This window comes from Plectropomus leopardus, chromosome 9 (genome assembly GCF_026936395.1).
Source record: "Plectropomus leopardus strain MGB_pleo_1.0 chromosome 9, ASM2693639v1, whole genome shotgun sequence".
Taxonomy (NCBI): domain Eukaryota; kingdom Metazoa; phylum Chordata; class Actinopteri; order Perciformes; family Serranidae; genus Plectropomus; species Plectropomus leopardus.
Window position 1 is genome coordinate 27,596,366 of NC_142184.1, and position 13,126 is coordinate 27,609,491.

Below are 13,126 nucleotides of genomic sequence, written 5' to 3' on the forward strand. Positions count from 1 at the left end.
GTGATGAGCCTTTTTTACAGATTAAAAGCATAAGATACAAAGTGTTTATTAGTTGGTGGTGTTGTTAGGCATATTTACGAACTTTGGAGGGAGACAGGCAAGCTCTTTTCCCCTGCTTCCTGTCTTTATGCTAAGTTAAGTTAATCACCTACACAGCAGTATTGATCCTCTCCTCTGACTTTCTAATTTTGAAACATGGGTCACAAGTTTGAGCCCTGCAGTGGCCATGAATAGGAATTTTTAAGAATAGTACAGTTTATTTATATCACTGAGCATCACAGAGTGCTTCACAAGGAAATAAAACACGTCTGACTGGAAAAGGTGAAGAGTGGAGAAAATAAAAAAGAGTAAAATACCAGTTGGACACATGCACTTAAATTGTTGTCCTCTCAGCTGTGCAGCTCTCAGGATTTCATGCCTGCTTGCTTCAGGTGAGTCTGTACACTGAGAGCAAATCTGATTTCTTCCTCTCTCCCAGAGCACAATCTCATCTATTGTCAGTTAACCTGTGTGACGGGCCATAACCCGTCTAGGCTGTTAAAACCATTTCCATTCAGAAACCATATCAGCACCCTGTAAAAACTGAAGGCACTGTACTCTGGTCTGTCGCCACGACAGTTACATCTCTATCCAGCTTTTTTTGAGTATTTTAGGCAGTTGATTAGTGCATGTTGAGGTGGTAGGACACGGTTTTCATACCTTTGTGTCTATTTACAGCTGTGAAGGCTGAATATTTTTGCATTTTATCGTTTCTTTTCACTAACTTTCAACAGTATTCTGAATGTGTTTTTCCTCATTTGCTCCCTGCCTGCAGTCTCATGACGTCACAGAGGTCAATCATTTCCATATCCAGAGTTTCAGCAATAGTTTTGTTTCATCACGTTTCAGCAGTCTCCTGTCCGTCTCTGCCCATAGCATCAACATTTTTCACCCACCTCTTCCTGCCTTTCCTTTCATCGGTTCTCTCGGTGTGTTTGATCCCGCCGTGCTCTGTGTCCCCGAGTGTCATGGCTGGTTGAGCTGCAGATCAGATTGGATTTGAAGGCGGAGAGTTCACACTGCTGTGCCTCCTCATCCATGACGGAGAAATGACAACATCTCTCTCTTTCACTCTCCCTTTATTTATCTCGCTCTACCATTGCTATCGTTATCCGTCTCTCTATCTTATCTCTCTGTCATCGACCATCTCTTCCACGTTCCCTCTCTGTCCCAATCAGTTTACCTTCATCAACAAGGCAAAGGAGGGCATGGCATGCAGTTATTTCTCTGAAAATTAAACTACCTCTTTCTGGGGTTTTTTCATCCTACAGTATTTCCACTATTTTCTCGATATCCAGCTCCCACTCCAGTCAGCTTTTCCCCTTCTTAGAATCAGCAATTTCAGTGAAATGTTACCTGACAAAACCCTTTGCTGTTGGAAGAGCAGGAGACGCAGGCAGAGGCTGTTAAATATGTTATCAGATAACATGGAAGTCAACCTGTTATCTTATCTGCGGTGTAACTATAGACCTGCGGGCTCAGAAACATGAGAACCAGGCTGGTCGCTGTGTGTGTGTGCGTGTGTGTGTGTGTGTGTGTGTGTGTGTGTGTGTGTGTGTGTGTGTGTGTGTGTGAGAGAGAGAGAGACAGAGAGAGAGGGAGCACTTTTACATAATGAATAATAAACATTACCAAGCACATTTCTGTAAAAGAGATAATTTGATGTGCAAGGTTATAGACAATAAAGTAGCTTCCCAGAAACAGAGCAGACACGTGAGGAGCAGACATACAGGGATGACTAGTTTCAGTAAATTTTTAAAGGCTTAGTTCAGCCCCAAGTCAAAGATACATGATTTCCCTCTTACCTGTAGAGCTATTTATCAGTCTAGTTTGTTTTGGTGAGATGCAGAGTGTTGGAGATATCGCCTGTAGAGATGTCTGCCTTCTCTCCAATAAACTAGAGCAAGATGGCAATCGGCTTGTGGCGCTCAAAGCGTCCAAAAAAATTTTTTTTGAAAAACTCAACAGCAATTTCTCTGTCCAGATATCATGACCCACTTACCAGTTTCATGTAGGAACTATTTTCTTTTTATCAAACTACCCCATGCCAACTGAATCACAACGCAGAAGGAAGCGTGTTTTTACTTGCAGTACTGAGGTAGCTAACCTTACAGCTCAGCCAAGGAAGGACGATTATAATGTTTACATCATGTACTGTCACAAGCACGAGGCTCTCGTCCATAATGCACGCTTACTTCTGTGTAGTTACAGTGGGCGGGTGTAATTAGGTAGAAAGAAAATAGTTCCTACATGAAACTGCTCACAACAAGGTCCAAGTAAGACATCTAAAGGCCGATATTTCCAATATTCTGATGTCAGAAATATCCAGATTTATAAATAACACTACAGGTAAGAAGTTAAAATTTGTTCTTTTGATTATGGGTTGAACTATCCCTTTAACATTTTTGTTTGGCCCTGATATTGTGAGACCATAGAGAGGGAAATAGACAGTGCAACACATGATATGTAGCAAAAAATGATCCTTGTTTCAGGCAATGGTTTCAGCTGTTAAACTGACATCTCATTCAGCGATTTGCCTGCTGATGCAATATGTCTCTGAAGGCAACTCACACACATTTCAGACCGATAGTTATTAGTTTAGACAAGTTTAGACAGACTCAGCACTTTGTGGTTCAGGCTGTAAGTGTATCTAATTGCCACTTTATGCTGGTATTTGGTATTTTACAGTAAATTCTGTAATGTCACAGTCAGAGCGAGTCAGGACAGGTTCAGACAGCTGATTGACAGTCAAGGCAGCTCTTTTGGCAGTCCTGGTACTGTGCATGCTGGCTCACTGTCACACTGTCATGACTTACCGGGACACCTGAGCAGAACAGAACCATCGGTAATGTCATTAACACCTGTGCTTTTTCTGCAGTGACAAGTCGAAATGTCTGCTGTGGGAAAAGGCTTATTAAAATAGAATGGGATGACAGCTATGACCATGTCTGATTGTGAGGAAGTTTTGAAGAGTTACTAGCATCTAGATTTGTATTAGTATACTTTTTATACCTTCGCCCCAGAGATAGCTGCGGACAGAGACGTTATGTTTTCGGGTTGGCTGCCTAGCAGTCTGTCTATCCATTATTGTGAACACGATATCTCAAGAACGCCTCAAGAACACCTCACGGGAATCTCTTCAAATTTGGTGTCCACTTGGATTCAAGGATGACTTTTGTAGATTTTGGTGGTCATAGGTCAAAGGTCAAGGTCACTGTGACTTCATCTGTCTCATTTTTGAGAACAGGATATCTTAAAAAGGCCTTAAGAGTCTCCTCAAATTTGGCGCAAATGTCCACTTGGACTTAAGAATGAACTGATTAGATGTTGGTGGTCCAAGGTCACTGGACCTGCGGGCTCAGAAACATGAGAACCAGGCTCTGGTCACTGTGTGAAAACGTGTTTTTCTCCATAACTGATACGTATATGCCAATCATGACAAAATTTCACAAAAAAGGATATGATGATGAAGTGAAGACATTTTATATTGAAAAGGTCAAAGGTGAACTTCACTGTGACATTATAATGTTCTGCAAAAACACCTTTCTGGCCTGTAACTCAGTGTCATACCTAAGAAACAGAAGGGGAGATTTTTGGTCAGATACTGAATCGGTGATGCTAATCTTGGGTGCCTACGTTGAAAAAGTGCTGCCGGGATGAAGTTTGTGAAGCATACATGATTTCCCAGACATGGATGTCAACTGTAAGTTCAACTTGACTGGTGCGCAGAGGCATAAAACATGGCTATGATTCTAACTATAACTTAAAACATATCCGTAAGATCCCTGTCATTATCTCAATATTTCCAAAACAATATTATACAGGTGAAAACACAGATGTAAAATCTCCATCACACTCCACTGTAGCATTTGAAAATGTCCCTCTGCTGGCTCCACCTTAATTAGTGATGTAACAGTATGTTTTTGGAGGTATTCATACATCACTCATCTTGCCAATATCACTTTCTCCACAGGCTGAAAAAGTGAGTCTCACAAGTCTTTTTTAATTGTCTTGCAAATTAGGCATCTCTTCCTCTTGCTGACAGCTCAGGAATCGCTCATGCAAATGAAACAAGGTGTGATATCTGGTATCATGAGCTCCCTCTCAAGAGTCTAGCACAAATTCATTTCTATCTTTTTCCATCAAAGCCCCCCCCTGCACCACCACCGCAACCGAGCGCCGCTCAGCTAAAAGCCCCATCCAATAGTCCCGACATCTGTTCAACTCCAGCCAGAATCAATGGTTCCATTATCAGGCGGGCCTATTGATCAGGGAGTTTAGAGCTGTTCATGGACTTTTTACACCCTGATAAAGTGATGTTAAAATGGGTTAGGAGACAGGGAGAGGGGGACGAGTGATTTAGGAAGGGAGCGAGGGGAGAGGAGAGGGATGAGAGGGAAGGAAGGATAGCAGGAGATGAAAAATTAAAAGGTTGAGAAATAGCCCAAACAGTGATGAAGGGAGAGAAAGAGGAGGGGTGAGGGACAGAGGGGGGAGAGGGAAAGAGGAGTGGAAATAAAAATCAGAAAAATAAGCAAGTCCCCTTCATGCTGATGCTGCACTGCAACTCCACCTGGACATGAGGGGAAATATTGAGAAATTCCTCACAGTGTTTTAACAGTTCACTTTTTAAAAACACTACATTTACATTTTGGGAAGATCTAAATTGAAAGCGACAACAGAATTATTCTTATTTCCCTGTCCACCTTTCTCACCTTTTTCTTCCCTCCATTTCTTTCTTTTGTTGTCGGTGGCTCGTTGCAGAGAGAGTAGCTTGTTTCCATGGAAACGGGCTGAGCCAGATGAGCTTAGCTACTTGCACTGCAGCGTCTGTCCTTACTCTGTGTGTGTGTGTGTGTGTGTGTGTGTGTGTGTGTGTGTGTGTGTGTTATTGGTCTTGGCTCTAAAGAGAAGGAAGCATGATGATTTATGAGAGTCTAATGCACTGGGCAGACACTCAGATGAACAGAGGATGGTGCGTGAGTGCAGTAGTTATTAGGAGTGCAGCCCAGTCATTACATCTTACATCTAAGCTTTTGTTCTTTCTTCTGCTTTCTCCTCTCAAGCTATAATTCCACCCCCTTATCAGTGTCGCCGTGGTGATCAAAATCATTGTGGGGATGATCAGCATCATCGTAGCGATGACATCTTGGGCTCAGCTTGAGAGGGAGAGGGAATGTGTCATGTGATTTTTACACCTCAGTGTTTGCACAGATTACAGAGACAAGACCTAACATGTCGATAAGTGAATTTTTGGGATGTTGTGGGGCAACATTTTTTTTAAAGACTGAACTGAGTCAGGGAAGCTGTTTCCCCCTGGTTTTCAGTCTTTATGCTAAGCTCAGCTAAGCTAACTGCCTCCTGGCTGTAGCTACTTGCTTATCAGATAGACATAAGTGTGGTGTTGACCTTCTCATCCAAGGGTCCTGAAACACAAGGACGATGGTCGGCCATTGGTTAATGTTGGGTTGTTGGTAAGTGCCTGTCGCCCTAGTTTTTGCAGTGTGTCCCACACTGCTGGAACTAGTCGGCCTTTGTCCACTTTGTTTCAGATGATTCGGCATGTTGAATCGGCATCTCAGACCGCAGAGCCTGTTGATGACTGACTAGAGGTTTAACTCAGCGCACAAGAAGAGAAACAGAAGGGAGTGAAACAATCAAATGGCTAAAGTCAAGAGGGAGTGAGATTGAAACAAACCTGTTGTATAAGTTGTGTTATTTTTAAAATGTGAGTAAAAATCAAGACATTTGGGACGTTTGGCAAATGTCCACTCGTAAGTTTAAATCCCACCTTTCCATCCCAATGCAGGTCATCTCTCTCTCCCTGTGTGTTGTTTCAGACTGAACACATCCTTCATTTTATTGAAACAGCTCACAGTCGATGTGGTGTCACGTCTCACTAATGACACTGTGTGTGTGTCTCTATTGCAGAACTCCCAGAAGAAAAGAGGAGCACGACCCAACAACAAACCTGACAAGAAGCTCTGTCCACAGGTAACTCACACACACTCACACACACACACACACACACACACGCGCGCGCGCGCGCGCGCACACACACACACACACACACAGAGCCATGTTTTCTCCCAAATGGCCCACAAATCAATAAGATACACAGAGTGCAGCATCAGCAGCTAAACCTTTAAGACGGTGGAACCTGAAGAGAGAGTTATGTAACACACACACACTCACACTCACACACACACACACACACACACACACATGCACACACACACACATGCACAGGCAAAGGCAGATGTAACACAATCATGACTAACAAATCGCTGAGTATGTTGAGTTAAAACAGCTGCAGAACATGTTAGAGGGAAGAGGAGAAAGAGGGGAAAGACACAAATGTTACAGCCAATAACAAGTGTGATAGACGTCCAAAAAAAACCCACTCTGTTTTTATTCTGTCGTTCCTGCTGCCCAAAGCTTATTTACATTCTTAGTATTTATTTCCTTCAAAAGGCAATGAACCAGTTTCTCCACAGATGTCATTAAAGTTTTTCCTCGTTATCAAAGATTATGGTGCAGTTTTGCATTATATAATAGTTTATTCATTATCCGGGTGTGAGAACCAGTTGGATATAAGTGATATTTGACCAGCTTTACTGGACAGCCAAAAAAATACCATACTTTGTTTATTGTTTGTTTAATTGCAAAACTTCAAAATATGTGGACGAGAATATGTATTTTATGAACGTTTTTTGGCCTTTAAAAAAAAAAAAAAGAAATTAAAAAAATTCAGCGAATGAGTGCGCACACCCTTTCAGCCCCAAACAATGACTCATTTTTACTTTAGCCCCCTGGTTCTCACCACTATCCATTAATATTATGTCAAATAAAGCTATATTCTTTCAAACAATAACAACAGTTGTGAAATAAATAAGATTTCACTTCTGTGCACACTGTACACAGTTACATGATTCAGTATTACATTGCATTACATTACTTTATTACAACAGCAGTCCTGTCTGGGATGTTTGTCCATTTCCTCATCATATTCAGGGGTGCAGTTCAAGGTAACAGCTAAAAAAAATCAAGTATAGACAATCATTTTCATCCTATTTTCGTAATAGCTTTTTTATGGTGTCAGCATGACCTGGGGCAGCTGTCGTCTCTGCATAAAATGTAATTGCATGTTCTGTAGGTGACATGAGCCCACAGGAACTGTGACGGTTATTTCCTCCCAACGCTGAGTCAGTCGAATATAGCAGCACTGGCTTTTTTTTTTTAAATATATAAGAATCAGAGTCATTTAGAAACATGCTTTTGGACTCCACCAATTAATTCCTGCAAAGACAGTTTATTCTCTTCATCATGTTGCCACCCATACCAGCACGTAAATAATCATCACAGTGGTGATAAAGCGAAATGTGATCATTTTGAGGACCTCCATCTAATACCATGAGGAATTTCCTGCAGCATAAGCAGAAAGTATTTTTATGTCCCTATTATTATGCTTCTGGAGAGCTGCACTCTAATTAATACAAAGTTAATTTTCATTTTAATAGTTAATCCTCCCTGAAACAGCTGTTTAATTTTGTTATTCCCTGTCTAAACACCAGTTGAGTTGAGAATAGAAACGTTAAGGTTGTATGGGGCCACCGACCACAACTGTCACATTGGGAATCTATCATGTTGGATCCTTTAAGTGTGCTCTCGCCTCTCAGCTCATGACAGTGCTGTCTATGTGTCTCTCTGTCATCTGTGACCTATTTCCTCTGGGATCACACTGTATCTGTCCAAACAAGTCGTGTGCAGTTTGGAGGAGATAAATCAGCATTTCCTGTATTACTCTCCATCACCTCTTCATTCCCCTCTCTGTCTCTCTCTTAAATTCATTTTTTTCAAAGTTTCCTCGCCTTCTTTTATTTTTCCAAATGACTAAAGTAGTTCAAACAGCTGAAAGAACTTTTTTCCCCATACGTGAACAAGGCACCACAGCAGTTAGAGGATCAGGTTTTAGAGAACGACAGAGCACATAGAGATACAGATTAAAGAACCCACAGGAGTAACATAACGCCACAGAAGGTGTTTGCGGTAAAGTTAATACTCTCCCCACCATCGCTCTCCGTCTGCCGATGCGAGCCCAGGCTTCCTCTCTAAGCCACATACCATAAATGGCTGTAAATTCGCCGGCCCTCGCCTCGCTTAATGTGGTTGGGAATGCTCCACAGGCCGTAAAACAAATACAGCCGCAGAGCTGCTTCTGAGGAATGAGGTGCATGGGGTCACCTCAGGTCAGCAGTAGTTACAACTGAGTGTGAGAAAGAGATACATACAGGGATGTATGTTTATGTTGAGTCTTTTACTACTCCTATAAAAAGGGGGCAAGTTTAAAGCTGCAGCAACTGATTTTCTGGCTACTAGGGGGCAAAAAACACAACAACAAGTCAAACAGAAACACATCCCTGCTAAAGTTGGTTTGGTTATTGTGTTACAAAACAGATTTTTCTGTACACATCCAACAGACACAGAGCCCTTAACATATATATGGAGTCATGTTTGTGGCCACCTGGTTAATTTATGGGTGCTTTCACACCTGTAGTTCATTTTGTCAGACCAAAGAAATAAATGATATCTTGTGTCATCTTTAGTTCTGGTCTGATTCATGTCCACACCAACGTTTACAAACTGACGAAGAGGAATAAATATGAATTTATGAATGACAGTCAAACTTTTTGATTGCACAGTTATTTCATTGTCATCCTGCATCGTCAGGACACGCTTGAGGTGATCAAATTCTCGTGACTTTTGCAGCACTTTAATGCTTCTTATGTGTATATTTACGTTCTTTGGTGTCAAAGCGCTCCCGAAGAATTAATTATGAGCATCATTGATTATGAGCATTACTCTTATTGTTAGACTGCAAATTGACCGCATGTTATGAATAATGACTAACATGTGGGGACAGGAGGAAGAGGAGGCTTGTTGTACAGTAATGATTCGGGGATTATTATTGTGTGATTACTGTCACAAAAAATTTAATAGACTAAAAGAGTAACCAAACCCTCAAACCACTTCACTCAGTTGGAAAGCAATATATATGGGCATTTTGTAGTGATGTTGATTGACTCAGGTACAACTCTTGACATTTGAGTGCAAAGCATTTAAATTCTACATATTGTGAACAAATATGCAAAAAATGGAACATAAATTGTGTAAATGTAAATAGTGACTGCCCTCAAAAGCTTGAAACCTGATTATTGCAATTGAATTTTGCTATTGGTAGCAGGAACCTGCTTTCATCACCAACCAAGCCCTCTGTTGCCACCTTTTCACCAACCGCAGGGAGGTGCTGTGGATCAAGGGGCAGGAAGACTGGGCGTGTCTTAGCCCCTCCCAGTCCTGCCCATTTTTGAGACTTATTTTATATTCCAGGGAGGAGGCATGCTAGATTAAAGTCGATGTGCATACGTGTTACCATTGTCATCAAATTATTAGCATCAATATGTTTTACACAAAGATCAATTATAAGGTTGTGGACAGATTTCATGATCAGCAAATGGATCTATTATTATTTTAGCTTTTGATGTCGTCTTAAAATCAAATCTGCTATTAAAAACTCCTGTGGTTGGTTTGTCTGCTTTCACACCACAAACAAACCACACCAGAGTCCTATTAACAGCGGATTGAGATGATCCTTTTTGAGGCTGTCTTGGTTTGGTTGTTTGGTCCGCAACAGGGTTCTATGGACAGCTTTCACACCAGTTCAGATAAATTGCACTAACTGGGAATTTTGACTGAACCAAACAGGTTTGGTATCAAAGCCTTTTTAGTTCTGTTTTGGTCGTTACCAACTCCTGAGGGGAATCGTTTTAGACGCTAAATGGTCCACCATCCTGATCCAGCTAGTCGTTAACTATTGTCTGTATGCTTTTTTTTTTTTTAGGTTTAAGAGAGCAGTGAGACTGAGCCATACACTAAATCTGCTGTAAAACAAAAGCTATTTGTTAAGACGCTAAAATGCAGCACAGAGTCACAGAGTTGGTGATAATTCTATGATTTCCGCAGTATGAGTGGGCCCATTGACAACTGAGTCATTTGATTCAGCGTTTGCAGTATGACGATGTTAGTTTTGAAAAAAGACATAATTCATTCTTCATATTACAAACAGAGGTTTAATTCATAAGCAATAACACACACACGCTCAATTCAATACACTCAGTTTTTTTCCTGCCTCAGCTTTGCTTGGTCTGGTGGGACCTGGAGCTCACACTTCTAACATTAGCAAACTTTAAATATTGTTGTGTTACTGAGTCACTTTAGTGACTTTATGGTTCTCCTCTTGTGCCACTCTGACACCATGTTTTACCTTTGACCGTTATCCAGTAACTGTTAGTCTAGGCCACAATGGCTACTATGCAAAATGACACAGTCGTCCTATAACTCCAAATACTAATCGGTGTAGTTTTTAAGTACTGCAGTAAATATGATACTGCTCCACCTACTGTGCATAGTGTAATTTGTGAGCTGCTGTAAGTCTCAGAGTTCTGTATTTTGTATCCTGGTTAGTTAGTAAACATTCATTTCATATGCTGTCTGACGTCTGAGGTGAACCACTAATGAGTGTGTTTTCTGGAGTTTCTCTTTTCTTTTTTCTGAAAACCTCACGAGGAACAAACACAGCACGACTCTGACCTCACCATTTGGTAGCTGAAAGCCGCAAGTTAGTCAAATAGCTCTTTGTCATTATTTTCCAAGTTCAAGGCGATTTTAAATAGAATGAAAAACCAGTTCATCCCAGTTGAGTTGCAGGGCCGTGACGAACTGTGGCTCCAGTTCAAATGAAAGACAAGCAAACAGTTTAGTGCATTGTATGAAAGTAAGAGATGATGCCCAAACGTCACTATGGGTTTAAAAATACCCAAGAAATCAGAAGATAATTCAATGAAAGAAATCATCACATACTTCACTCTAAATGTCAGATATCCACTTCTCTCGCTGGATGGATTTAAGTCAGCTTGTTGTGTACTGTGTGTGTGTTTGAGTATATAACTTTACTGTTCCCATGCATTTATAAAAATCTCAGCAGCTTTTACTTTCTGTGTGTGTTTCCTTGCCTGTCAGGTTCTCTGTCCATCTCTATGAAACGTCTTTCCCTGGGTAGACGGGTTGCAGTGCCCTCCTTCGTCTGTCTCATATCTTGTCTGTTCTCTGTCCTTTCCAATCAATATTAAAGCATTTCCTGTTTTTTTTTATTTCTGAATTATGGCAAATTACAAAAATTGAGTATTTCTTTTGTTTGGTCCATTTGGCTTTCATTTTATTGATTGTCAAGATGACAATCTGTGATGTTCCTTGTGACGAAGCTCATTCAAAATTTCCATTTGGCCACTTTTAACCTGCTATATTTGACATAACTGAATCGATTTATCCCATGAATAAATCAGTGAATTCCATAGTGAGAGTTTAGTAGAGAAACATGAAAATCATCAGCAGCATTCTTGCCTCTTAACCTCAAGCTGCCTCTTAACATTTTCTCCTAACTCAAACACTTCATATGAGGGCAGCACCAAATGATTGTTGCCCTTATTGATTAATCTATTGATTATGTTTCAGTTAATTAGTTAATTGTCTATCACAATCTGTCTGACCAAAATAAGTTAAAAAACAACAAGAGGATTCATTAAACAAACAGTGAAATTGACAGAACCTACAGATCTACCAGATGTTTGGCTTTTTTAAATGACTAAAAAAGATCAAACAACTAATAAAGGGTTTATCATCTTATTGATGATTTAATGGCGAGTTAAAGTCCTAAAATGGCAACTGTACATTGCATGATAACAGATCTGTGTGCTTCATGTCAGCCTCTCTGTGACACAGCAGTTTTCGTATCAATGTCACCTCGGTGCTCTCCTCTTTTTCTGTCCCGTCACGACAGGAGGACAGTTCAGACCTGAAGTGTCAGCTCCACTTTGCCAAAGAGGAATCAGCCCTGATGTGCAAGAAGCTGACTAAGCTGGTGAAAGACAGCGAGGCCATGAAGGAGGAGCTGGCCAAATACAGGTCTATGTACGGGGACGTCAACGCCTCGCTCACCGTGGAGGAGGTGAGGGGAGGACCTAGATATTCACTTTTGAGCAGTTTTATACAGGAGCAACAAGTCTGTCAGATTTTACTTTGTCATCGGCCATGAAGCAAAACCAAAACAATGGAGGAGGTGGGAAGAAAATGTTTCCATCTTTTCCTTCAGTTTAGCTCTGTCTTTTAATGTTTGCCTTCGAGCTGCAAAACGGTGCCACTTGGCTATTGTAGTGGTTATGGTTTGTGAAGTATCCCCACCCTTTGTACTCATATAAAACCAAACTGCCAAAAAACGCCTGGGAAAACTCTACAGAGGTGTATTTGTATTGTTTAAGAAACAGCCAAAAACATTCCAGCGAGCTCATTAAATCCAGCTCACTTCGGAGCCATTTCAGTGACTAATGCCGAAAACAACAAACAGATTGCCGCCAATAGTTTTCCTTCTGTATTATCAGGTGTCAGTCTGTTGTGTGATGAGGATTTAAATATCCACTGTTGGTAAATGTTATGACTATTTATAATGTTATCAATATGACAGTTTGTCTTTTCCAACCATGGAGGTAAAAATATGGATAAAAAGGGTAAAAGCACTGATAAGCTCTTAAATATTCAAGATAGTGGTCTTAAAGGTCAATCGTGGCTTAAAAGTGTGTGAATGAACAGGTGGGAAGTGAGTAAGAAAATGGTTCTCTGCTCCTTATGTCTTTTTTCTTTGACTCCCCCTCAGGTTGCAGACTCCCCCCACACGCGTGAGGCAGAGATCAGAGTTCACCTGAAGCTGGTGGAGGAGGAAGCCAATCTGCTGAGTCGACGCATCGTGGAGCTCGAGGTGGAGAACAGGGGGCTCCGAGCTGAGATGGACGACATGAAGGGACCACAAGGTGGTTTTTAAACTCATCTCATCAGTCATGAAGGCATTAAGTAAAGACTTAATCATGTAGATGGGTCAATTTCCTCAATTTAGCTGTTCTCCAACACTGTTTCCTTAACTGAGAATTGACATTATAACAATATGCTGCAATAACTTGTTTTCACGCGATATTACAGT

General features: G+C 41.0%; 1 protein-coding gene across 3 annotated transcripts in view; it reads left to right on the forward strand.

The window, feature by feature from the left end:
* The window catches only part of mtcl2 (microtubule crosslinking factor 2), a 122,935-nt gene that overhangs the window by 74,060 nt on the left and 35,749 nt on the right, over window positions 1–13,126 (forward strand). For all 3 annotated transcript variants that reach the window (XM_088082424.1, XM_042492592.2, XM_088082425.1), the window contains exons 5-7: window positions 5,971–6,033; window positions 11,936–12,103; window positions 12,806–12,959. In XM_088082424.1, the coding sequence (XP_087938550.1) occupies window positions 5,971–6,033; window positions 11,936–12,103; window positions 12,806–12,959 (385 nt within the window). The remainder of the gene's footprint in view (window positions 1–5,970; window positions 6,034–11,935; window positions 12,104–12,805; window positions 12,960–13,126) is intronic.